The sequence below is a fragment of the Rhinolophus hipposideros genome (assembly GCF_964194185.1).
Source record: "Rhinolophus hipposideros genome assembly, chromosome: 10".
NCBI classification, from domain to species: Eukaryota; Metazoa; Chordata; class Mammalia; order Chiroptera; family Rhinolophidae; genus Rhinolophus; species Rhinolophus hipposideros.
Genome location: NC_138056.1, coordinates 37,332,435 through 37,360,427, shown reverse-complemented (window position 1 = coordinate 37,360,427; position 27,993 = coordinate 37,332,435). Strand labels below are relative to the sequence as shown.

Here is a 27,993-nt window from a genome sequence, read left to right as displayed (position 1 = left end):
TGGGTGACAGACGTTTTCCTCACTTGCTGAAGGTGATGTTCACCAGTTTCTCCACTGTGAAGTTGCTATTTTTCCCTTTCTAATTAATAAGTAAATTGTGGAATGATACCTTATGTAAAGTTCCTCATCAAACTTTCACTCACTAATTTTATCATCATTGATACTTTAAATCCATCATTTCTTCTATATTTATTAGTTGGCATTCTACTGTAAGAAAGATCTTTTCCTTCTTCTTTCTCTCTCTTTTTGCCTTCCTCCCTCCTTCCCTTTCCTTCCCTTTTCCATTATGAACTCATGGATTCTTAGTTTATTCAATGGGTTATAATCAATTAGTATATTTTATTTTAATGTTCAAATTGTTCCAGATTTGTAAACTGACTCCTGTTTTTTTTGACTTGTCTCCATGATTCTCTGAGCATTTGCTTACACTCTGCTGTAGCAAGATATTCCTGTCTCACTTCATTCTTTTCTTGCTTCAGCCCTGGGATTAGCCATTTCTCCAAGGAGCCCTGGATCCTTTTAGTGGAGAATGGTACTTAGAAACTGAGATCTCGGGCTACATGTGCTCCTTGCTTTTGGTGTGTCATTGCTCATATGCCCTCTTAGTAAACAAAGCTGGACATATATGTATATATTCGTATTTATTTCTAGAATAAAATATAACAAATTATTGTATGTTTTTATAAAATACAAACCCCAGGTGACTGAAATAGAGAGTAATAGGGTCGGGGTACTTTAGATTGGGTGGCCAAGGAGGGCCTTTTTGAAGAGGCAATATTTAGAAAGATCTGCAGTGTAGAATGGATGGATTGGAAGGAAAGACAGCCTGGAGATTGTTTTAATTATCCAAGATATAATTACAAGGACCTGAATTAAGACAGGATGGAGAGGAGGTAGAATCAGGTGACTGAATGCAGAAAATCTGGGAGACAATGGAGTCAAAAGGACTCTCAAAGGGCTCTCAAACTCAGCATGTCCAAATCAGAATTTCTGCATTCTTCCCTGGCACTGTCCTATTCATATGTGGTCCTTTTCAGGTGTTTTGTTTCTCACTGACTGGCTCCTTCATCTATGCAGTTACACAAGTGAGAGGGAGCTGACAATCATCCTCAACACCTCTCTTGCTCAAAGCCCATGTCCAATCCATTACTAAGTCTGGTTGATGTTCTCTCGTAAATCTCTCTCAAATTCACCACCATCTCTCCCAGCATCACTCGAGTTCAAGGCACCATTTGCATCTTCCTGGGGTACCACAGGAGCCTCCTATCTGGTCCATCTGTATCCATACTGGCTCCCTCCAATCTGTTCTCCACAGAACTGCCAGCGTGCATTTCAAAACACCACCTAATTGATCATGTCATTTCTCTCCTTAAAAATACTTCAGTTGCTTCTTACTGATCTTAAGATAAAGACCAACTTTTTAATAAGTCCTGCAAGGTCTTGCTTGACCCCTGCAGCCATCTCCTACATCCCCAGCCTAGCTCTCCCCTGGCTCTCTCTTCTTTCACATTAGACCTGTCTCAGTCCCTTGGGCTTGTCAGGCTCCCTCCTGCCCTAGGCTCTTGCATTTGCTGTCTTTTTGTCTGCAGCACTCTTCCTCCATGTCTTTGCCTATAGAATTCCTATTTATCTCTCAGTTCAAAGCTCAATTGTCACATCCATAACCTCCATGATTAGGTCAGATCATGTTTTATAAGGCTTTAATACACCACATACCTCCTTCAAGATTTTAGCATAGCTGCAATTTTACATTTATTCATAATTATTATGTGATAATTAGTTCTTGTTTTTCCTATTTGATGATGAACTCCAGGAGGGCTGGGACCATATCTGGTTTTGTTCATTACTTTATCCTAGCAAGTAGCATATTACTGATACATGCCACAAATACTTCTAGGATGAATGAATTAATGAATGAAGCTTTATCAGCTGAGCAACGAGATAGATGGGGGTATCTTTCAGTAGAATAAAAATTTTAAAGAAGTAGTAGGTTTGGAGAGGAAGATAATTCATTTTAGGAAACGCTGCATTTGAGTTGCCTGTAGGCTACATGTCCCCAAGGATTTTATCATCTTTTAGGCAAACCAAATTAGATGGTCATTCAGGAGCTTTGGGGGGACTAGTGATAGGTGACATCTAATTCCTGGGTGATTCTAAGTAGCTCCCTGAAGGAGATAGCAAAGTTACATGGCATCCCTAAGCTGTGGCTTCTTTATTTACTGCCCTGTCTGGTTTGTGAATACAGGAGATCCCAGGGGCCTTTAGGTGGTCCTGCCTTGGCTCCTTGGCTGCTTGTATGAAGGGTCTTTACAAACGCTTATGAAGGCTCTTTGGAGCTTGAGAGTTACTTACATGATTCATATCGGTCAGGAGTTTCAAACCACCTTCTCACCTCTCCTCCACCCCACCCAACCTTCATCACTTAGAGAAGGGATGAAGAAAGAGAATTCAGAGAGAGAATATTCCTCTGAATATTTCTCTGAATTCCTTAAAGAGAATTCAGAGAGAAGGCCTTACTGAGCTCAGTGAGCCATCCTTGCAAAGATGCTACGAGCACTGGACAGAAAGTCCACTCTGTCACTCAGGCTCACTCACTCTTGTATTCCTCACTCACTCATTCAACTATCTATTTTGCTTTCACTCAGTCACTATCAGCCGTCCATCTAACACCCACCTGTCCATCCACAAACAGAAATTTACAGTGGACATGTAGCAGAACTCAAGGTACCCTTCCTTCATCCTTCTTTCATATGGTCCCCACAGGCCAGAAGCCCAGGTGAGGTGACTATGGGGTGGGGAGATGTCACTGTGCTGGTGGAGTGCTGGGCCTTGTGTGATGACAGGGTGTTAGCAGGATGAGAGGGAGACCAGGTTCTGCCATAGTGATTACTCCTCTTATCTCACCTTCTGCCTTTCTAGCATCCCATCCCCTTTTTCAGTGGTGATGAGAGCTTAGGAATTAGGCTTCTTGATCAGATAGATAGAAGGTGGTCGCTGCGCTCTGCAGAGGTGCTTGAGGTTGAGGCCTGAAGGGGAAAGAGAAACACAGCTCTCTATGAGCCCTACTGTGGAAAAGAGGATGTTTTCATTTTCCTCATTTTCTACCAGGATTGCATTTTTAATCCTGTGGAATTTGCAGAGAGGCTGGGGGTAGGGCAGGAAGAGTAGAGTTTTAAAATGTGGCATTTAGAAACCAGGCGGTAGACTAATCCTGACCCCACTCCTCCAGAAGGTTTGTCATTTACAAAAAGCCCCCCAGCATGTGTGCTGTCCATCTGCCACGGCATGGGACAGGGCTGGAACTGAGCAGACAAAGGACAATGGCAACCACATCAGATAAGAGCATCTTGGAGAAATGCCCGGAGGTGCTAAGGATCTAAGTTACAGGCTCATCCACCTGTTCCCTCCCTCCCTCATACATCCAACCACTATCTACTGAGCACCTACTCTGCGCCATGCATTGTTGTAGGCACTGCAGCTACAACAGTGAGCAAAACATGTGCCCTTGTAGAATTTGCTTTCTGGTGTGGGAAGACAGACAGTAAATACATCGATCATCAGTATGGTACTGAGTGCTATAGAAAAATACGAAGAATGGTAAGGGAGTTCCAAGAGTGGGAGAAGGTTTATATCAGGTCAGGAGGTTCGCTCTGATATACAGGTATTTACACAGAAGTCAGGAGGAAGTGAAAGGACAGGCTATGTGGGTATTTGGGGGAAGAGCAGTCAAATAGGGGAATAAAGGCAAAAGCTTTGAGGAGGTTGGAGGAAGAGTATGAGGGTCCATATGGCTGCAATGCAACGAGAGTCCAAGGAGTTGAGGTCAATGCAGTAATGGGGACCAGATCATGAGGGCTCTTACAGGTTATTGGGAGAATTTGGCTTTTAATTTGAGTAATATGAGTGGAAACTGGAAGGTCCTACTTAATGTAGTTTCCTTTTTGCTTAAGCATTTGCATGACTATTAGTGCTTGGAAGTCAAATTAAGAAATACGCAATTTATAAATACAGAAGAAAGAGCAACTTACCACACCTAACCTAAAAGGACTCCTGAAAGTTTTCCTAAGACTGTATACAGATTTCATGTCTGCCTTTCCTGTAAGTTGATCCAACTATCTGGAAGAAAATGACTAAAACTGTTTGCATCTTTGTATGTATTTATTACTGGATGTGATAAAGCTTATTGTCATGGAAAAAATGCTCTGGCGGCTATGAAGATAATAGATTGTTGAGGGGAAGGGGAGAAAGTCAGGAACCTATTATAGTCATGTAGGTGAGAGGTGGTAGTGATGGGACCCAGGTTCACTTATTTATTCATTTATCCTTCCATTTCACTTTTTATTCTACCTATGTCTGTACAACCCTGCCCATGGAGGATGCCCTTTACCATTATTCATCCATTCCTTCTGTCCTTCAGTAATCTGTCCAGTTATCATCACTGCTTTGCAACAAGTCTTTACCTGCTACGTGTAGAGCGTTATGCCAGATGTCAGTTGATAGGGGCACATTCTTCTGGGACTTTGGCCCTAGCAGGGTAGACGAGAGCGCCCACCGGGGATCACCAGTCAGTTATAAAACCCAGCAGGCCCTGGCAAGGCCAAGATGAATGGTGTCAGCACCTCAGGATTCCAGCTGCCCTGTGGTCTGGGGGTCAGAGTAAACTTGCAGGAGGGGGCCACATTTAAGATGAATCTTGATGGCTGGGGACAGCAAGTCCGTCCTGAAGAAGAGCAGGGAGCTTGCCTTGAAGCTTGAACCAAAGGGACATAGTGGGCAGTACAGATTGGTAATGCCAAATGAGGTGGGGTGGGCTGGAAACAGGGTCTAGAGAGTGATGAGCACCGGGCTAAGGACTTCAGACCTGTGTTGAGAGACCCTGGGAGACATAATAGGTTTTCAACATGTTACAATGAAAGCTGTGTTTTAAGAGGCAGAAACTAACATTAACATTAGGAGGGCTAGGCTGGGGGTTGGGAGGCCAGCAAGAAGACAATTGCCTGTGTAAGCTCCTCGGCCTTACGGCCAATATCAGCCCTGAGGTTGGGGCAACTATTGGGGTCGCCCCCAGATGAAGAGTGGGCTGGGATGCAGTGATGTGGGAGTGCTAATAGCTAACACAAGCAGCAGGTGACATGAATGGCTTTCACTGCAACAAGCCCCAGACGTCTTCTGTAACTCGAAGCCGTCTTTGAGCAAAGAACACAGAGCAGCCTGGGTTCTGGGCAGAGCAGAAAAAGAGTCAGAGCTGGCCACTGGCCATGCATGACTGTTTCAGAAGCTTCTGGGGAGGGGCTCATTGGATTGTAGGAACATTAGGTTCAGAGTAGGAGCTCATCTAATCCAGCCTCTCCTCTTACGGAGGGGAGATGGGAAGCCCGGAAAGGGCATAAATAGTCCAAGTTCATAGAGAGCACTTGTGGCAGAGAAAGGTCAAGCCCCTCATTTGCACTCATGTTGGAGGAATTACTATAATACGTTTTATTTAATTATGCATTTATGTATCTCCTTCAATGGAAGAGGATGTTCTAAGAAAAACATTGTTTTATTCATCTCCTTCTCTATCATCTAGCTGGGGTCTGATGCAGGGCAGACGGCCTCTTGACCCAGACCAAGGCTGGTGTTAGTTTGGTCTCCAAGGGGACCGAGGTGGAGCAGACAGAGCTGCTTGTGGATGGGGGTAGAGCTGGCTCCGGATCCCTCATGCACTTCCACGGGCTGGCCTGTGACTATTTCGATCTCAATTATACTCACAGACCTTGGCAAAGGCTTAGTAGGGGCCATGAATGTGAGTGAGTAAAGGGGACTGCTGCCAGGAAGGGGCCTGCTGAGAGGGAGAGGACACGGGTGTGACTGAGGGGCTGGCGTGTCCTCTGCCTGAGGCCACTGCAAGCACATCGTTGCCCAGCTCGAGAGAGAAGAGCAGCCCCCAGGGTGTTTCACAGCCTCCATTGGGCACCTGGGATGCCTATTTAGGGTTTAAGTCTAGTGCCCGGTCAGACCTTTGCCTGGGCCCTCAGGCACTTTACAAACCCCCTTATTTACTCCCCTGCTCTCCCAAGGAGCTGACGGCTGTTTCTTTAAGGATAAGTCCTGTTCTCTTCCCACACAGTTTGCAGTGGTCTATGACTTAACAGCAGGATTTCAGATGGAATTGTCCTTTGACATGCCTCTATCCCCTCCATCCCCCCAGTCAGGATCCTCGTGGGCAGGGCTGAGCTGGAGACAGTTTCCTGAACAATCAGAGGGATTTGAGACTCCTGCCAGCTCAGGCCCCCTGGGTCTGCATCGGCGCTGGATGGGTAATTGGTTCTTAAGCTCTTCATCAACACGTTCTGTGTGTCTTGTGCTTTGGACTTGGCAGAGGGATTTCCACATGGAGGAGAGTGAGCAAAGCAAACTGAACATATAGACAGGAAAATAAGTGCCCCCAAGTTCAGCATCCCTCAGCGAATACCCTGGGGAAGGCAGTGGTGTTTTCCAAAGTAGCATTATGAACTCGGCCCGGTTTTGGGCAGAACCTGAGAGAGAGCAAAGGAAGAACTTGGGTTCTAGTCTGGATTCAGCCACACATTTGCTCTGTGAGTTGGCCAAGTCATTTGCCCTCTCGGGGCTTCAGTTTCCTTTGTCATAAACTACAGGATTGGAAAAGACAATTCGTGAGGACCTGTGCTCCTATAACATTCCGGGTTTCTTGCTTACATTATGCCAACAGGAATTTTGGTTAGGACCTTAACTTCCAGATTTCTATCTTGGCTTAGGGCTCATTTTTCACTTTGATTGAAATTCCACCTTTATAGATTCATTTCTTTGGGTGTTTTTTTTTTAGGAGATTCTTATTTCCACAGACCACGTTGCCTAACAAGAATCCCTCTTATTTTTATGACCTCATATAGGAATACAAAGCAGTGTCATCTCCATTATTATATTTCAGTCTTTACAACAACTGTGTCAGGTAATCAAAGATGTATTATCTCTACTTTGCATTCGAACCATCTTTGAGTCCAAGGGACAAGTTTCACTTGATCATTCAAAGTGAATTCAAAGCAGCACCTAAAAAGGATGATGTACCAGATCTTTTTAGTTAACCTTCCCTTTCTCATTTTCAGAGACTTTTCATCTGCTTTTCCTGGAGATGGGCTGGACTTCTCTGTCTGCAGAAGGGAACTCTTAGAGCAACCCTCTTTGCTTTTACTCTCTAGCTCAGACCAACTAGATCTTCGCTTTGAGGCAAGAGGGAGCTTGAGGGGCAGGAGCGTGTGGGCAAGAAGGAGCTTTCCCCTCATATACGAAGCAGGGACAAGAGTGGGCATCACTTCCCCCTTCACCCAATGCACTTTCTGCTTCTGGTTTGGGGTGTGTGTGTGTGTGTGTGTGCTCTGTCTCTGTCTCCCTCAGTTTCCCCACCTCTGTCTTAAATCAAGTATCCCCATTTCCTTTGGTCTATTTTGGAGCTCGCTATTCAATTCTCTAAGTTTATTCCAGCGTTAATATCATACTGTGTTTACTATTTGAAACTAAGTCTTATTATCTAGCAGAAAAGGCCTCCTCATTTCTTTTTCTTTTTCAGAAATATTCTTGGTCATACATTTCAGATTCATCTCATCAAGTTCTATCTAGGAAAGAAATCTCATGGGGATTAGATTGGGATAGCATTGAATCTATAGATCGCTTTGTGTGAATTGACATTTTCCTTTCTAAATAAATGAAATACCTCTTCATTTATTTTGGCCTTTTAAAATATCTTTTCATAATACTTCATAATTTTCTCAATAAAGGATTTGTACATGTTAAGATTCATTTTTATATACCTAATATGTTGTCACTGCTCTTGCGAATGTCTTCTTTCTAAATTTCACTTTATTTTTTTGTTCTGGTATCTAGGATTATACAGTACTTGACTTTTGTATATTCATTCCTAGCCAACTCTCTAAACCCTTTTATGAATTAAAATAATTTATTTGTAAATACTTTTGGGTTTTTTACATTGACAGTGAGGGTGACTTGCTAGTTCATGCTATATTTTTATAAGAATTAGGGAAATAAGCCATTTAGGGGGAGACAGAGACCCATGGACACTAGGCTTACCAAGTGGGCTGCAGGTCTGTGTCTGCTGGACTCAGCCCTGTGGAGGGCGTGGGGATGGGTGGGCACAGCAGAGGCCCATTTCAGCCTCTACGCACTTCCTGGGCTGTGTGCTGCTGTGCACAGGCAGATGTGGCCGCTCTGTGGACTATCACATAACTGCAAATAATGACAGTTTTGTTCTTTCCATTCTTATACATTTTCTTTCCTTCTATGCTAGATAAGATCTATAACACTATAATGAATAGAAGTTGGTGGGAGCTAGGCATTTTAATTTTATTTCTGATCTCACAGGAAATGCTTTCAACATGTCATCATTATGTATGTCCTTTCTGGTTTTTTTTTTTTTTTTTTTTTTGGGAAATGCTATTTAGTCAGTTTAAGGAAGGTCTCTTGTATTTATAGTTTGCTAAAAGGTTTTGTTATGAATGGCTGTTGAATTTTATAAAATTATTTTTCTTCATCTATTGAGATGATCATAAGTTTTTTCTTCTTTTGCCTATTAATGTGGTGAGTTTCATTAATCTGTTATCTAATGTTAAAACAGTCACGTATTTTGAGGCTAAACCCAATGTATTATGTATTATCCTTTTCATTTATAGCTGGATTCTATTTACTAATATTTTGTTTAGTGTGAGAGCGGCCTATAAATTTTCTTTCTTGTGTTCCAGTTTAGTTTCAGTATCAAAATTATTTCAGTCTCAAAAATGAATTGAAGTGGTTTTCTCTTTTCTTATTCTTTGGAAGAGTTTGGGTAAGTTTATCTTTCCTTTGCATGATAGAAATTCACTTGTGAATCTCTGCATGGTATTTTCCTCATGGGAAGATTTTTAGAGTATTGATTAATTTATTTACTAGTTATAGATCTATTTCTTCTTGAGTCAATTCTGGTAAATTGTCTTTTTCTAGGAATTTATCTAGTTTATTTATGATTTCAGTGCGATTGCTTAATATTTTATCTCTGCTGCATCTGTACTAATAAACTTACTCTCATTGCTAATATTGATTATTTGTTTCCTTTCTTTTATTTTTCTGATCTTACCAGAAGCTTGTCTGTTTTATTTGGGTTTTCAAAAACTAACTTTTACGTTATTGATTATTTCATTTATGTTTACATTTTGTTTTGTGCTTTTGTTGTGCTGTGCTTAATGTTTGCTACTGTGTTGATATTTTTCTTCTGCTGCTTTCTTTGGAGTTATTCTCTTCTTTTTAACATGTCTTATATTGTTACAAGTTAGACATTTTTCTAATTTTCAGATTTTCTAATTTAAAACTGTAATTTTTGCTCTTAATTCTATTTATCTGTATACTATATGATTTTTATATGTGTATTTTCATAATTATTCAGGTTTGTTTTCTAATTTCTGTTATAATTTATTCTTTGACCAATTATTTTTATGTTTAAAATGTCCAATTGTATGGGGATATTTATATTGGGGTAGAAACTGCAATCCGTAGGAAACCAATCATTTAAAATTTGCTGAGGCTTGCTTTAAGATCTAGACACTAGTCATTAAAAAAATGATTCATGAATCCTTGTAAAGGATGTGTATTCTTGATAAGTTGATGCAGTGTTCTATTCATAAACATTAAATCTAACTTAATTATGCCATAAAAATCGCCTATATTTTTACTGATAATTTTTCGACTTGACCTATTAATTAATGACAGAATTGTGTTGGAATATCTATCTATGATATTGTTCATTTCTCCTTGAAATTTTTTATCAGTTCTTACTCTGTATAATTTAAGACTGTATTATTGTCATTAGGTGCATCTTCCTTATTATATCTTCTTGATGGGCTGAACTTTTAATTTTTATGTAGTGAATCTCTTTATAATACTTGTCTCAAAGTTTGTTTTGTATTATATGAATACATTAGCATCAGAACTTTTTAGATAAATATTTACATGGTATATCTTTTTTAACCTTTAAGTTGTTTGGGGTCTTTTTGTTTTAGGGCTATTTCTTGTAGCCAGGACACTTTCTCTCTCTCTTTCTCTCTTGTTTTCTCCTGTACCCTCCCCCCCTTAATGCATTGCATTATATCTTTGCTTACGAGTGGCTAGTTTAATTCATCTGTCCTCATTGTGATTGCTGTTATACATTCATACTCCCTCCTACACGTTTCTTTCTTCTTTTGTTTTTGTTTCTTTATTGCCCATTTATTTTCCCTCCTCTACATATTTGAAGAGTAATGTCTAGTTCTTTCTCTATGTATATCATTTTAGTTGGTTACCCTAGATATTACAGCATTAATAATAACCTAATGAAGCTGAAATTAATTTGCATCTCTATTTCCTCCTCTCAAAATAAAAGCACCTTAGAACACTTTACCTTTCTTTAGTCATTCCCTTCTGAGTTTACTTACAATATTTTAGATACTTTTTCCTTATCCCACAAATGATTGTATTATGATTGTTTCTTGTAGTCAAAGTTTGTTTGAATTTACTCATATAGTTACATGTAAGTTTGCTCGTCATTCTCTCTTATATCTCAAACCTTTCATCTGGTGTTACATTCTTTCTGCCGGAAGTAAATCTTTTAGAATTTCCTTTAGTGTGGGATTTTTACTTCTTTGAAGATACATTTATTTGTTCCTTATTCTTCAAAGAGAGTTTCTCTGGGTATAGAATTTTAGGACAATTGTTCTCTGTAATTAAATATTTTCTTATTGTCTGCTGACTTTCATCATTGGTATTAAGTGGACCCCTGTTGATCTGCTTTCTCTCTTTGGTGTTCTTTAGTCTTGTGAATTGTCTAAGGTGTGTTTCTTTTGTATTTTTCCTGCTTAGGAGTCGTTGGGATTCTGGATTTGAAAGTTATTTTGTCTTTCAAAAATTCTAGGAAAATTTTCAGTCACTATTTCTTTGACTATCACTTTTTTTTACCTATTTTATCTCTTATCTCCCTTTGAAAATCTGATTAGATACTTGTTAGACTACTTTATTCTGTATCCTTGAGCTTTAGTTTCTCTAATATTTTCTCTCCTTTGTCTCTCAGTGCTGCATTTTGGATAATTTCGTTCTATCTTTTAATACACCAATCCATTCTTTAGCTGTTATTAATTTGTCCAATGAGTTTTTCATTTTAATTATTACGTTTTTAATTTATAGAATTTAATGTGGTTCGTTCTCAAATCTGCTTGGCTATATTTCATAGCCTTCGTTCCTTGAAAATGTTTCCAAGATTCTCTTTTATTTCTTGAAACTAAAGTCTTTAATTGAGTTTTTATTCCTCCTCACAGATAATGTGTGTTTAGGTCACAAACCTATGTGAAGGTCATATTGTGATCATTAATTCTTAAGAGGGATTTTAGTTCCTTTTATTCATCACCAAAGCTGGGACAGACAACTCGTACTTTCTGTGTAAAATATTTATTCCTAATTTATCCTTACACTGAATTTCTGGCCTTTTGGACCCGATTTGAATCTTTCCCTAGTCCCAGGCTTTGTCCCTAGACTTCACTGCCCCATACACACCTGAAGCAGAAGCTTAGGTAATACAACATTCAGTAGATGTTCTCCGAGCAAAACTTTCTTCAACTCATGTTTACTATATCCTTGGTTCACGCTTTTGCTTTTCTTTTGGGCTCTCCTCATTTCATTTGGACCAGCTCAGTGGTGCATTTAAAAACATTAAGAACATCTTTATCAATCCTTTAAAATTCTTATTATGGAAAACTTTTCAAATAATGGTCTACCATATTGCTGAACATAGAATTTCTGGGTGACCTTTCTCTGTAAGAAGAATCAATTGTTAAGTAAAAAACAGGTGCTAAAAATAGTGGCATGGTATGGAGTTCCTTAAAGGGAGGGTATAGTTTTTATCCTCACTCAACTGACTAGCTATATACCTTAGCAAATTATTGACTCTCTCCAAATCTTTATTTCAACCTCTTTCAAATGGGGATAATAATAGTAGTAATTGTTTTGGATTTTTTGAGCTATAGATTAATTTATTTATGTGAAGAATATAGAAGAGTGCTTGGCACATGGTGCCCAATGCCACATTTCATTGAACTTAAGATGTCATAGGTTGTAAGATGTTACTTCATAAAAAAGAAAATATGCTTCCAATTAAACTATGAAACAATGCCAGGATGCCATTGACTGAAACATACATCTCAATTTCAGATGTTAAAAAGTGAAAAAAAAAAGCATCTTAGAACCACCTGATTGTAGTAAATTTTAGCTGTTGTTATGAATGATACATATGAGCTGAGGAAAGCATTGGTGGAAAAACAGAATCTTAGTCTCAGAACTGATAGGATTTTCAATGTTTGTAGGTATTTGTTTCATCTCACCCTCACCTCATCCACTTATGGACCCCAACTGTACAGCCTGTATCCTCACTCAACTTAACTAGCTCTGTACCTTAGCAAATTATTGAATCTCTCTAGGTCTTCGTAGTAGACTACAGTGTGAGAACTAGACTCAGTTTCTAGAGGGTTGTCAGTAGACAAACACAATATTCTACCTTCTCCTTCAAGACTGAGGAAGAAGAGAAAAGGAACTTATGTTTATTAAGAGACTTCAGTGTCTAGCATACCTATAGGTGCCTTAAATACAGCGTTTACTTTAAGTTTTACAATTAGTCAGGTTAAATAAGATTAGTTGCAGTAACAAACAACCCCCCAGTTCGTGGCTTAGCACATTATATTCATTTCTTGCTTGCCCCACAGTCTGTGGGGGCTTAGGTGGCTTTATTCCAAACTGTGATTTAGGATTCATCTTCTTCCATCTTTTGGTCTTGCCATATTGGGGCTTTCTGGTTTCTCTGGCACCATGTAGTAGGCAGAAAGGGGAAGAGAGAGGTACCAGGGAGAAAGCACACCTTCTATTACAATATAATTTAAAATTGTTTAAGACCTCACAGTTTTATTTATTCCTTGGTAACTTTTTGGAAGGAGGAATTACTGTACGTTATGGTGGTTGGAGAAGGCCTCCCAGATGAGGTAAGGTTAGAGCTGAGTCATAAAACAGTAGTATTACCTGGAGATAGAAAAAGAGAATTGAGGAGATTTCAGTCTGGATGTGCTGGGGTGCCATGACCAATGCACGGAATTATGGAAGAGAAAGATGTTTTTGGAGAACCATGGAACACGCTGTTGGGGAATGACTAGAATTTATTGCACTCCTAATTTATTGTACTAGACACCATGCAATGCACTGTTTGGATGCTACTGATACACTGATGGCATACTAATCATTAATAAGACAGTATTCTGTGAAAGGGCTGCTTTTTCATGTTTGACCCATTCTGTGCCCACTGAATTAACTCACATGGTTAAATGTCGACCAGAGGGTCCATGCACCTGACAGCATATCCCAACATAAAGGATGATTTATCTGAGGATGGGATGCCAATGACAGTAGAATTTGTTGAGATTGACTATGTTGTGTTCACACTCTGGGTTGTTTCATTGACATACAGTGACCCTAGAGGGGGTCTGGTTCTCTGTCTTCGGTTCCTTTTCATTAATGAACTGGTGAGAACCCTTTGTCATTGTGGCTGAAGCAAGGTTCTGGTTTGGTCTGGATTCCCCTTTGAATGTCCCACACTACTTAGGTCATACAGAGTATGAGTAGGATGTTAAATATTTCTTCAGGGCCAATGTTACTAACCACAGAAAATGTCTTAGTGTTGCTGTTTTTGCTTATTCAAAGCATGGTCTTTATGTACTAGGTCTTTATCAAATCTCTTCTATGGAAGGTTTTTATTCTTCCCAATATATTTAATGTATTCTGCTTTTTAATCCCTGTTAGTGGGAAGCAGCTCTTTGGGCCTGAGGTCTGTATAGGAAATGGATCTTTCATTGGGCACAAAGATGGATATCATAAGACTTCCTGTGTAGCACCATTAAATAGCCCCCTGGGTCAAAACGGCTTATTGTATTATTATTTCACTTGGTCTTATAAGTATCAGGCAAGATACATGAGCTTCTTGATTTTAACAACAACCCTGAGAATAGGTCCTTTTCCCATTTTACAGATGAAGACGCTAAAGGTCAGAGAGGTTCAGTAAGAGGCAGAACTGGGATGGGAATCCCAATCCTGAACTTTGGATTTCCATGAAATCATCATGTTGCTTTCCAAATGTTATTGAGCAAACTCCAGTTTGCAGGATTTGAGAAGGAAATAAAATCAGAGATGAAGGTTGGGTTATTGTGGTTGTGGAGGAAGCACACTCATCTGCTCATGGCTTTAGAAATAAGAGAACATTATACTTGTGAAACTACAAAACGTTGTGCAGTTCTCTCTCCTGTGTCCGCTTTCCCAAGGGTATGTAGACTCCCTCAACCTGGGTCCTCATCATGACCCAGAGAGGGAAATAGCTTGCCCACTATGATCTCTGACTGTGATTTATGAAACAGGATATATCCAAATTTTCACCACGTTGGAGCTATTCAATTTTCTCTAATGGCCCTTATCTGAGAATTATGTCTATTCATGGCAGCCACAACCAGTAAGTCATTAGCTTAAAGTATACTTATTGTTAATTTTAGCACCCTGGGACCTGGGCCCAGGGAGAGAGGGCTCTCACTTTTGCAAATCAAAGCTGAGGAACATTCGAGCAGTTGGCTAACATTCACATCAGGAAAAGTTGGAGAATAAAATGGGATGATTAAAAAGTTAAAGAGTAAAATGCAGTTGACTAGCTGGAAGTAGTTCAGGAGGTGGCAGAATGGCCTCCATCTGGCTGCCTCCTTATTGCTAGGCACTGTCCTCACCGGAAGAGAAATGGAACCAATCTTCATATTGAGCACCCCTCTGTGCCAGGCACGTCATTTATGTAATCTCACTGATCCATACAGAGTGCCCTAGGGAAGGAATCGTTATTTCCATTTTATCATTTATCAACCCTTTAAACTTCCTCTTGACCCTGAGCGGGGCTGAGGTCTGGGTGGGCCCCTCTACCTTATGCACAGTCCTTCTGGGCTGTCCAACCCTGTTCTTCAGGGCCTGAGGGGAGAAGGGCCAGCTTCGTGAGCCTTGAGGTCTGCTCTGCCTACTTGCTGGGAACTGTCGCCTGGCAGCTGTGAGGGGCCACCGGGGCTTCCTCCAGGGAGCCAGAGCTCTCTATATTTCATGAGGCTCAGTTCATTCAGCAGGGCTGGGTGACAGCTTGCTTGGTAATTCTTGCACCTCCCCTGGGAATGAGCGTTCTTAAAGTATCTGATTGCTGCATGACGCTGGCCACCACAGCTAGCAATACTGAAATATCTCTGATGACTGTTGCCACCCTCCTACAGGTCAAACACAGGCCCAGAGTGGGCACGAGGAGCCAGGCTCATTGTTGTTACTTCCTAAAGCTCATTGAAGCCCTCCTTTCCATCCCCAGCACCCCACCTCGCAGCTCCAGGCTTTCGTGGTCCCCCTGGGAGCTTGCGTCTTTCTCTTAAATGAACCCTTGCTGCTGGTCTCACTCCCTCGAGTGCATCTACTCCACTGATCCCTATGGGCGCTGAAGTTCCCCTCTGATAACTTCACTGCCCTGCTCAAACACTGTCCATGTCTCCCTACCACCACAGCACAGATCCAAAGAACCAATTCCTTTTATATGCAGGGTCATAAAGGCACCTTCTCTCCAGCCCCCTGGGAGATATCTGGGTCCCTGAATACCTGCTACATTTCCTGGTCTCCTTGCCGTGGCTCACACTGCTGTCCTGGCACTTAATGTCCTTGTCCCATCTTTACGTGACAGAATCCCACCTAGCATTTAAGACCCAGTTCAGGTGTCCCCTCCTCTAAGAAGTCTGTCCTACTCTCCCAGCTGGTAGTGCTACTCCTTTTTCTGCAATCCCACGCCAAGGGATAGTTCCCTCTGAACTCCACCACCAGCCCAGCATGCTCCAGCCTTTTAGGGACACTTCCATGTTCATGATTCTGTTCCTTTCATGTGCTCTTCCCTTTGCCTGCATTCTCTTCCTTCCAGCCCCTTCTCCTTCCTCTATTTCCACTTTTCTTCCAATGCCAGCTTTAGGGTCATGTCTTGAGAAACTTTCCCTGACCCCTTCTTCCCACATTCCCTTCTCACCTAGTACTGCTTGGAAGCCCTCTGGACCTCATTTAGCATCCCCTTGGTTACCCGTTATTGCAGTTTTCATACAGCATTTGGGATTGGCTGTTGGCCCATTTGTCTGTCTCTCTGGAAAACCTAATGAGCACAGAGCTGGGGGTAGGAGGGAGTTGGGTATAACCAGACAGTGAGGACTATAAGAACTCAGGAGCGACAGGCAGCTGTGTCTCAATGAATGTGCAGGTGCAGAGCCCCTTCCAGGCAGCATGTATGTGAGTCGTTGAAAAAGGCCCTCACACAGTCGTCTCGCTGAGCCCTCATAACACCTGATGAAATAGGTGCCTTTGTCTCCCATTACGAGTGAGGAAGCTGAGGTTCCTTCAACAAGAACCTACCTAGTCAGTCAACAAGTGTTGATTGATCTGATGTTCAGGCACTGTGTCAGGAGGGAGGGACGGGGATATAGCAGTGAGCAGGACAGACCTCTAGTCCCTGACCCTCAGGGGATAAAGATGTTAAGCTACTAATTTTCCAGTTAATTGTTTAATTACAATTGTGATCATTTCTATGGGAGGAGAAATAAAGAGGGGGTAGGGGATCATATAATGAGGGACTTGACTGACTCCCCAGGTCTCATTCCTCTCCTAACACCCTCACCCCCACCCCCAAGCTGCCTCCTCCTACCTAGCGCTTTGGCTAGAGCTTAACTGCTTTCCACAATATTTACCGTCCTGCCCCTGTTGACAGTCCTAATGGATTCTGCAGATTAAACAATCCTAGCCCTGCCTTCAGCTCTACTCGGATTGGCCCATTAGACAACGGCAGAAACCGCCCTTGCTCCTGGTTCTAATTGAATAATTTACTGTAAATAGCCTCCATTTCCTCCAGAGCCCAGGCTGGCTTGTTAGCCAAATGGAGGTGAGCAAGGGTTGCCTCTAATGGGATGCAAGAGAGAAATGAGCTGTCGAAATGAGTGGCTGTCCCAGCAGGCATTGAATTAAATCAGAGACACTTAGGGCTTCAAGTTTTTCTTGTAAACTAGCCCATCCTCGTGGGGGAGGCACAGCCAAGAGCCCTGCAGAACCAAAGCTGCAGGTTCCATTGTGGGATTTCCAATGAATTAGGAAAGCCCTTGGGGTGGCGGGGACGTGATGGAGTTTCCTGTTTCTCACTCACTCCTACGTGTGTTCTTCTCATCTTTCATGGGCAAGGTAGAATCTCTGCCCTGAGATATGTGTCTCAACTTCTTCCGTGAGGAAGGACATGACCTCTTTAAGGCTACTACCATGTGTCAAGCATATGATATGATATATTATCTATTAGGGGCTTTTGTGAGTCATCTCATTTTAATCCTTATGAAGTTCCTAGGAGGCAGGTATAATTGAGGACAGCACCTTTACGGGGGTTGATGATTTTCCCAAGGCCACGTACTAATGAACCACAGAGTCAGGATTTGAATTCAGATCTGTCAAACTTCAAAATTTAAGTTTCTTTTGCAACACCAGTGAGGACAGATTGTGTGGGGCCAAGGAAATACCTTGAATCCATTGTTGGCTTCCGGACATGCTGTGTCGCTTTGGATGGGTTCTACTCTGAGTCTCTGCTTCATAGGATAAGACCAGTTTAGAGCAGTGGGAGGGGATGGCTGCAAGGGCAGCAGGCCATGGGGGCTCCCCTGAGGGCTGCATGATTGAAATAGGTTTCTCTATAAAGCTAGTGACAGCTTAGGCTTTAGCTGGGACTGTGGTGTCCCCTTCCCTGATCCCTTTAGAGCACATAACTCTGTCCAGATAACTTTCACCAAAGGAACCAACAAATGAGGAACAGAAGGGATGTCCTCACTGTCTGTGCCCCTCTTTCTCCTACCATTTGGGTGTAGTTTTTGTGATTTGCTTCATTTTTCTGAGGACTTGTCTTCTGTCTTCTGGCTGTGTCATTGAGGGCTGGCCTTAGATGAAGCTGAAGGACTCACAGTCTGGGAGGTGGGAGCAGTGGGAGGTGCTGGTAAGAACGCAGAGGGCTCGGCGGCTGTCTGTGAAGAGTGGCAACTGGGTGTTGCCACCATAATGTGGAGTCAGGCTGCCTGTTAGTAAATGCTGGACACGTGTCACTTGTTTATTGCTCTTGTCATCTTCATCTGCTCCAGCACCTCCCCTCCAATCATAAAACTTGGATACTAGTCCTGTCCCCTACTAGTGGTGTGATCTTGGGCTATGGACATATTTCTATGCATTTCAGAGGTCTCATCTGTAACAAGGGGATGATGATCGTATTAAATGAGTTAATGCTGTACGAAGCATGCAGAACAGGGCTGAGCACTCAATAAATATTAGCTACTATTATTAGAGGCACTTTATGAACATCAGCTGGGTTAAACTCTTGATATTCCTTATCTTACTGCTATTCTCTCTTACCTGTTTCTCATCCCCAGTGAATATGAGTGGCTCATCCAAGAGCTAATCCGATTCACAATTCCAGCTTCAGCTATGATTTGAGCAAGATGTGATTTCTGACATCAAGGAGTCTTGTCTGTGTCAAGTCTTGTCTGACATCAAGGAGTCTTGTCACAGACTGTGCGTACAGTCTGTGAATAGGACAGTAATTCATATACGGCCCAGATGTCCCCAAAGGGCCTCTCCAGCCTTTGGAAACACATGCAATCACATGAACAAAGTTTTCGTCAGCTGGCAGACTCCACTGGCATAACCGCTGGGAAGCTATGGATGAAATGGATGAACCAGGACAACTCACAAGGGTGCTTTAACAAAATCAAGATATATTAGGTTTATTGCATTGCCCTCAGCTAAGAGCCCTGTGGTTGTTAACGAAGAGGAAATAGGTTGTTTGGGCAGGACTTGTTCCTACTGTGCTCTAGCTGGCTTCTTGTGCTTACTGCTCCTATCCAAAGGGCTCACAGATTGGTGATTAGGAATCTGTTCTAAAATGTCGTGGTCATCAAGTTGTGTTTCTGGAATCTACCCCTTCGAAATTCAGATCTGCTTGCACCCAGGCGCCTGCTCATGACAGCTCTCCCTTTGTGGGTCCCTTAGCTACGACTCAATCAGTTCCAGAGGTGCCTCTAATATTCTAGGGTACGCTTCATCTCATCACAGGATCCTAATGGGTTCACACTCTAAAGGACCTTGGACTTTCTTCTTCTCTCTCTCTTCTCACCTACCTTAAGCTTTCAGTTTTTCTCTTCTCCCTTTTCTTCTCGGTAATAAAGATGGAGGTAAAATAAGATCTGCTTGTTTACTGCTCTCTGATCACATCATAGCATTCACTCGGAGAAGTTAGTCGTATTACAAAGAGAACAGATACCTCATTTTGTTATTTCTAGCTTTTTCTTTTGTGCCATACTTTTCAGGCTGCTGACTCACTGGGTTCCCAAAATATACTTTCTCAATAATGGTAATAATGATAGAAATAACAATGCTACTACTTCTGACGCATGCTGTCATTGTGATCGGTGTTTCATACGCTTTATCTTATTTTCTGCATCTCCTTTATCTGATCACGGGGCTGCACATACAGCAGACTCTGAGGACATAATAATAATAATAACAGCTTTTATTTATTTAGCTCTCATCCTGGCCTGACACTTCCATATTCCTTATCTCATGTCATTGTTACAAAGTTCTGTAAAGTAGTTATTAGTCTCAGTTACAGATGAAAAGTTAAGGCTCGACATAAAGGTATTAAAAATTCATTCCACTTATCTTTTCAACAGGCACACAGAGTGCTTGCTAAGTGTCCGGCTCTTCACTCAGTGCCAGGAACACAAGTGGTTCTTGCCCTCAAGGGACTCACAGTCTAGAGGGGCCCACAGACAATGAAAGTGGCAATGAGTCTCTGGTATTATCTAAAGCCATAGTTTATTCTGGGCTTCTGCCTCCCCATACTTTTCAGATTGACGCATTTAGTTTTCCATTCCAAGCATCATAAGGGGTACTTTATGTCCAGCCACATCACTATTAATTAAACTCCTCCTACGTTCTTTTCTCATAAGGGTCACTTGTAATCACAGAGTAAGAGTTTAATTTTATTAGGCTTATCTCATCCTTCTCCACTGTATCTTTCCACAAGTTCATACTGGTGTTTTCTCTGAATGTCTTGAAATCTGCTGTCCTCAAGCTCAGAGCATGCCAGGTGACAGCCAACCCTGTCTTTTATTACTTTACCCAGGCAATGGTGACAGAATCTCTATTTTCTGCAGGGAGGGCTTTTTTATTGGCTTGAAGAAGGAGTTGGCCTAGAGAAATGGGGAAGGGGCAAGGCAGGCAGGCGGAGACAAACAGGTGGGATGCTGGTTTTATGGAGGAGGAAGGATGCTATTGTCTTGATCCGACCTGTGAAACACAGGCAAGCCAGGTACATCCTCCATGCTGGGGTTGGAGCCCCTGGAACCTGGTTCACCTTTAGCAGTTAGGCTGCTTTTGTCTGTACAGAACCTAAATCCTCACTTTAACAACAAGAACTTCATTATCTTACATAACAGGAAGCCAACAGGTGGGCCCCTCCATGGTTGGTTAGTGGTTCAGTGGTTCAGTGATCAAGGACCCAGTTTTCTTTTCTCCAGCTCGTTCCTTGCCTGATTGCAAGATCGTTTCTAGCAGTAATGAAGTGATGAGTGTCCTGTTCAGGTCCAATGGGAGACATACTGTCTCCCCTTGTGGCTCACAGGAGAAACAACATTTTTTTCTGGAAGCAATTCTGTCATGGCTCATTGGTATGAATTGAGTCACCTGCCTATTCCTGAACTAATTACTGGCACTTTGGGTGAATTTACGTCATTTGAAGTGGAATGGCTTTGGGGAAGCGACCACCATGTCCATGACAGAGTCACATTTTCCAAGCTTAATCAAAGTAAATAACCCAGGGCTGCGATGGTATATAGGTACGGAACTAGCAGGTAGAGGAGCCAGATTTAGCAAATAATGTTGGACGCTCAGTAAAATGTGAATTTCAGATAAACCATAGACACTTTTTAAGTATAAATTTTTCCCATGTAATATTTGCTGGTCTGTGTGTTCCAATATTGGTTACAAAGAAAAAAGGGTCAGGCAAATATTTGATAATGGGAGATAAAAGATTGTACAGTTTGTAGTGGGCGGGGGACTTAGAACCGAGATCAAAGCTGAGTCCTGCATCACTTGTGTGAGTACAGTGGAATGTAAACTGGTCCAAAAAGCAGAGGAGGGCGAGGGGGTCTTTTCTCCGCACCTGCCTTGTGGCCAGGACCCAGGAGAGAAAGTGAATGTGCCTCCTCTCTCTGGGCCCTCCCTCATTGGTCCCATCCTGCCCTCTCTTTCCAGGGCCCCGACCGCTGTGGGCAGGCTTTGCTACAGATTGGGATCAACATGATGGCGCTGCCTGGAGGTCGCCACCTGGACTCCATCCCCCTGCCCGGTCAGCGGTAAGTCACATAGCTGTCTCTCGGGGCCATACCTGTGAATCAGGCACATCCTACCTCCCAAGGAGCTGCGGTCTAAGATCCAGGCAGACAATGAAGACAATGATGGAGTGGGGTGCGCTGCTAAGATAGGGGACCCCAGAGGATCTTCCTGATTCCACCTAGGCCAGGAAGTTGGAGTCACTGGAGAAGGAGGGCCCTTGGGGTTAGTGAATTTTCCCTTTGAGCCTCTTGGGTCAGTCTATGCTAAGGTGTCTTCTCTTTCCCCCAGGGAGGGAGCTGAGCACAGAGAGGTTCCTTGGGAAATACTTGTTGCCCTGAGTTGAGCAGTAGGGGGCTGGAAGAGTAGGGAAGGAATACACTGAGCGGGAGGTGAAGGCCAGATGATGAGATGAGAAAAAGGAGAGACTTGGGGGCCCCAGAGTCTCCTTTACACAGCTGAAAGGTATGGAGACCTGGCAGGTCCTGGAAGCCAGAACAAGAACCAAAGGTAAAAGTACCAGGGCACCAAATCTCTGGTGACCAAACGTCCTCATTTACCCAGGACTGTCCTGATTTGGGCATTGAAAGTTCTGTATCCTTGGAAACCCCTCCATCGTGGGCAAACTGGGGAGGTGGCCATACTAATGCAGGTTTGGTCTTCGGAGGAACTTTGCAACCTGAGTGCTCAGGGCTTCTGCCTACGCTTTCCCCCCCCCACCCCCCCCCCGACACATTATAATAAGGCAACAGCATCCAAGCAGCTCTTGCAAGACTGTTAAGTCTTTATTGCTTTGTTTTGTTGTATATGTTGCACGTATCCCTGAGAGCTTACTTTTGCTCCATCCTTAACTTTCCACCTGAATTACAGGGGATTTCTACTTATTATATTATTTCTTTTTATATTGTGTTTGGTTTTTGATTACTTTTTAAAAAAAAATTTTGAATGGGTGTTGCTTTCAAAATCAGAAAAGAATTATTAAATATTTGCTAAAAGTCTACTAGAACTAGGTTAACTTCTATGAGGGCATCAATCTGTTCCCCCCAAAGTCGTTGTTACGAAAAAGAGTTAAGGGTATGAAACCTGCTCGTGCGCATTACTGAGGGCTGAGAACACTGTTAGAAACATAGAGTTTCCTGTGCAGCCTGAAGCTGAGGATAAGGGGTCCTATCTGGGCCCAAATAGCTTCCCATGAGTGTGCCTAAGGGAGAGCTGAGAGGTTGTGAGAGGCACGCCTGTCAGGATCCGTGTGAGTTCTCAGAGGCGGGAGCTTGGCTTGGAATGCTTGATGGCCTGTTAGGAGATGAGCATCGTCAGCTTTGACATGACTGCCGGGCTTTGAAGCCAGGCTCTACCTCTTGCTAGCTGTGTGACCTTGTGCACGTTCTTCAACCCCATCAGCTGCTTGGTTCCCTCATGTATAAAATGGGGGTGATAATAGTACCTACTTCATAGTGTTGACGTACGGATTACATGAGTCAATATGTGGCAAGTGTCTGTCATGCAGTGAGAGCTGCATAGGGGGAGCATTGTGTATCGAGCACCTGCTGCATGTCAGAAGTTCCCTGTGACTCTTCATGTAGGTAATTTTAGCGAATTCGTCCAGGAATCCCTCCTCCGACCCCTCTTGGCAAGTGACCTCACTGAGAAAATAAGAAATCACACACAGACATGCATAGCAACCTAATATTTTAAACCAGGAGAAAGTGGAACTGGTTCGGATGAAGTGAGATCTTAGTCTTCCCAGCTCCTGTCCCAATCAGGCCGTAAGTCTGTACCTATGTAGCCAGACGAGCAGTGGCAGCTCTGGCAATTGTGCGTTGGGACATCCCCACAGAACCTCATGGGTCCTGGGACGGCCAGATCAGATTCCGTGCTGAGGGGGAGGAAGCTATCATCACAGGGCAGTTTGAGACTGATTAGGAGTGGGGAGTGCCTCAACTTGACTCTTGGTTCTGTTACTTATTAGCTGTGTCCTTGGGCTTTCGTTTCTTTAGCTATCGAGTGGGGATATGTATACTTACGTCACTGGGTTGTTGTGAGACTTTAAGGTAATGTGTATACAACACCTGCCTGCACACAGGAAATGCTGCATCAGTGTTAACATATTCTTCAGGTGAAGAGTAGGTCCCAGAGTAGAAACTATGGGGCTGAGGTAGATCAGATGCTGGCACCCTTTCAGCCTCTGGGAAACACCCATCTCTCTCTCTCTCTCTCTCTCTCTCTCTCTCTCTCTCTCTCTCTCTCTCCCCCCCATTCCCAACTTCCTCAGAAGTTAGGATAAAAGGAAATTAAATTACACAAAAATGATTTAGAAATTAGATTTCAGTTATCCATGGTCATCCAAGGTCTGAAAATATTAAATGGAAAATTCCAGAAATAAACAATTCATAAGTTTTAAATTGTGTGCTGTTCTGAGTCTCATGATTAAATCTTATGCCGCCTTGCTCTGTCTCGCCTGGGACATGAGTCATCCTTTTGTCCAGCACTTCCACGCTGTAGACACTACCTGCCCATTAGTCACTCAGTAGCCGCCTCCGTTATCAGATTGACTGTCGCAGTGCTTGTGTACAAGTAACTTTTGTGTTATTTAATAAGGGCCCCAAAGCACAAGAGTGGTTATGCTGGCAATTCCAATATGACAATGAGAAGCCTGTAAAGTGCTTGTTATATATTGTTGGAAGGTCAACAGTAGCCTAACGCTATGTCACAATGCCTACGTCATTCACCTCACTTCATCTCTTCACATAGACAATTTATCATCTCACAGCACCACAAAAAGAAGGGCAAATACAGCGCAATAAGATATTTCCAGGGTGATATTTCACATGACTTTTATTACAGTATATTGCTATGATTGTTCTAATTTATTATTAATCTCTTACAGTGCTTAATTTAGAAATTAAACTGTATCATAAGCCTGGTATGTATAGGGAAAAAACATAGTTATGTCTAGGGTTTGGTGCTATCCGTGGTTTCTGGCATCCTTAGGGAGTCTTGGAATGCATCCCTGCAGATAAGAGGAAACTACTATGGTTTTCTTTGAAGGTAGGATAGGGTTTCTAATTGATATTATACAACAAATACCTTGAGAGGAAAACCCTGGACTAACATGACTCCAGGAGTTCTGGCTGGCCACAAACACTGCAGCCGGAGAAAATGTTTGTTTAGAATTGTCTTCATCCTTCCAGTTCTTATAGGGCATAGTGAGCTGCAAAGAGAAGGGGGTATTTCCTTTCATATATTCACAGCCTAGCACTGCAGGACCTCCCCAGGACATTGGGGGAATACAACCCTGTGCTTACCTGTTAATCGTCTGTGTTCTGGGGCCAGTGCGTGGGCCACATTCACACATAAGGCTCATGTGTATTTACAGGATGTCAGCGGGGTTAATTTCTCCAATCTGATGATGTATTGCAGGCAGACAATAGCATCCACCTCTTCTTCCCCCTTGTTCCAGACTGCAGAGGCTTCTCTCATGGGGAATAACACCATGGTTATTGTCCCCAGATAAATAATTAATGCTGGATAATTGACTTCTTTCTGTTGTATTCCACTGAAACTCAATTTCACTCTGTAGTGCCATTGTTCACCTCAATGTACAAAATAAATACATACTGTCAAGTTGGGTGGGATCATCCAGCAGCCTGGGTGAATCAGATGGGTTAGGCCTTTGGCATCTGAGACCCTGATAAGAAAATAGCACCCAAAGGTTTTCTAGGTGTAGGCTCCTGGACAAGTGTAGTGGTGGGGGAGCAACAGGGCCCCAGGCCAGGGCTTGGGATCCCACGCTGAACTGGCCTGGGCATTAGGAGGGGGTGTGATAAGGCTCTCAACTCTGATTGCATCTGAATTTCCTGAAAAACTTTCATATTTAAAACTAATAAAATAAGCCAAAGTACAAAACCCTACTCTTGGAAACTTTAATGTGGGCCTAAGTGGCTGAAAGCTTATAGGCCTTGGATTGGACTTGGGCTCCAATTCCATCTCCACTTCCTACCAGCCATGTGCTCTTAGCTGCTCCTTTGCCTTGCTGAGCACCAGTTTTATTTTCTGTAACAGGGAGGCTTTAAAGGGTTGCTTTAAAGTGTTATGTAAGTGCTGAGGTTCAGGAAGCAAGGTCTAGGGCCCAGGGTAGTAGGCAGTGCACAATCCACACTTTACCAGGCCATCCCGGTGACAGTAAGCAACCCTCTCTCCATCTTGCAGTTGTGGAAACACTTGCAAGTGCAGCTCCAAATACCTCCCTGGGTTCAAGGATTTATTAGCTTGAGATCAGCTCTCTGGAGAGCAGGAGACTGGGACTGCTATGCCCTTAGCTGATCTTTGTTTTCGTCTTGGGCATCTTGGCTCCCATCTTTGCATCATGGGCATCGATCCTCCCGTTGGCTCTGGGCATGGTGGTGGCGGTGCTATAACCTAGACATGGTGGTTAGCTGTGGTGGTCAGCATGTAGTACCTATCTGCATGCTCTCTCTACCATCACACAGAGCTCTCATTTTTCTGCAAGGGTCCTGATGGCCCAATCCTTTCCTTTAACTGTGGTATCTCTATGTATAGGTTCCTACTGGGTGGGTTTCAGTTCAGTCTGAGGGACATACAGTGCTGTTCCAGATGTCCCCTCCCTCCCTCTCTCTTTCCCTCCCACCCTTTCCTTTCTTTTTACTTCCTTCTTTTCTTCCTCCCTCCCTCCCTCCCTCCCTGCTTCTCTCCCTCCCTTCTTTCTTTCTTTCCTTCCTTCCTTCCACTACTTTTCTGAACCATAGATCACGCTGGGGCACCTTGACATTTTCTCTCTGGGTTCCTGCCAGTGAGGGAAGGGATACTGATTAAAGGACTGGCCTTTCCTAACCCCCATAACAAAGTTGGCTCACTCTTGCTATAGCTGAGTGCTTTTACACACACAGAAGCTTATTTAGTTCTTAGGTGGCCCATATGTGTACTTAATATCTCTAGTTTGCAAATGAAGGGGTCACAGGTTGGATTCTCCGGGAAACAGCCTTTGGGATGGAGTTTAGAGTTCAAGTTGGTTATTAGGGAGTACCTTTGTGGTCAACACCTGTGGTAGGGAGAGAAGGAAGCAGGCCTGGGCCGAGGGAGAAGGTGAGCTGCAATGCAGACTGGATGATGACCTCAGGTGATTTCATGGCAGCTTTGGAATCAGAGTTGTTGTTCATTGGCCGGTGGCCAGGGCCTTCATACCCCACCTTGATTTGTCACTGGAGTGGGCTCTAGGCCGGGCATGACATGAGGTGAGGTGGCCCTGAGACAGTATCTGGAGTGCCTGTTAGCTAATGATACTCCCAACAGCTGAAGGCAACAAGTCCTTCCTTAAAAGGGAACTTGAGCGGCACATACAGTGTTCATTCCAGGAGGAAACTGAGCCTGGAGGAGGTTAAGTGACTTGCCAAGGACAGAGCTGATAAGGAGCAGAGGTCTGCACACATTCCCAGCTGGTGCCCGAGCCCGAGTGCTGGCCAGGACTCTATCCAGTCGGTCTTTTCCACAATATTCTTGGGGGCATGACTCCAACAAATCATCCACTGATTTATTCAAGTAGTCATTTATTCATTAGCCTTCAACAAGTGTGTATTGAGTGCAGATCATGTACGATATGTGTTACCTAAGGATACTTTGATGAATAAATTGGGCACGTTCCCTTCCCTCATGGAACTCGCCAGCTTATCTCTTGACCTGATCAGGCCTGGATCTGTAGCAAGTGTACAACTCGGGTCTTTCATTTGGGGCCTCTCACTGTGAGTGAATCATATTTTCACATGGTTTCTGTTCAGCCTGGAGTCTGAGATGAGCCCGGGCTGAGTGTAGCTGCAGGTAGTGACAGGCAGCTTCCTGGGTTACCCCTGGCCTGCCGGTGAGGAGCCGTGCAGCTTTCTTTCCTAAGCCAGCAGGGACTGTCGCAGGCTAGCCTGTCTCCAAGTAGATAATGGTTTGCATGTGTTCACCCTTGTTGTGTGGCTGTTTTTTTTCTGCTGCTGGGCTGATGTCTGTGCCAGTAGTGAAATGTGCAGGCTGTAATTGTCAGTGGGATAATTGGATATTTTCCTCTTGTTTAAACCCAAAGGAAGACCAGTCAGAGTTAGAATCAAATTCCCTCCCTTCTCTCATCTCCCAAGAGAAATCCACAGAAACACAGGGTGTGACCTTGTGAAGACAGAGGGACAATGATTTAACAAGTTATTTTTAAGAACAGAGATTGGGTTTAAATTCTCATACGGTGCTGGGAACATAGAAGCATAGAATGTTGTTAGTGGATGTTTCCTCAGAGGTCATCTGTGTCACCCTTTCATTATAAGATGGGGAAACTGAGGCATAGAGAAGGGACTAGAGCTGTCAAAATGCTTTTCAGGGCCCCTCCCACCCATTGTGGAGTCCTGCCTTCTCTGGGCTATGTTTTTTAAGCTCGTTCTTTCACCCAGCCTCCAATAAGTCCTAGAAGCTCTGTGTCCTGGCCCCAGGGAAATTCTCATTAGCAGT

The 27,993-nt window shown here is 43.1% G+C and overlaps 1 protein-coding gene across 2 annotated transcripts in view; it reads left to right on the top strand.

Annotated features, from left to right (window-relative positions):
* The window catches only part of INSC (INSC spindle orientation adaptor protein), a gene marked incomplete at its 5' end in the record, with an annotated part of 122,581 nt that overhangs the window by 7,897 nt on the left and 86,691 nt on the right, over positions 1 to 27,993 (top strand). Inside the window, one exon of one of the 2 annotated variants that reach the window (XM_081063704.1) lies at positions 21,421 to 21,521. In XM_081063704.1, the coding sequence (XP_080919830.1) occupies positions 21,421 to 21,521 (101 nt within the window). Of the gene's footprint in view, positions 1 to 21,420; positions 21,522 to 27,993 lie in introns of those variants that run through there. The other variant, XM_081063703.1, reaches the window with a different exon arrangement.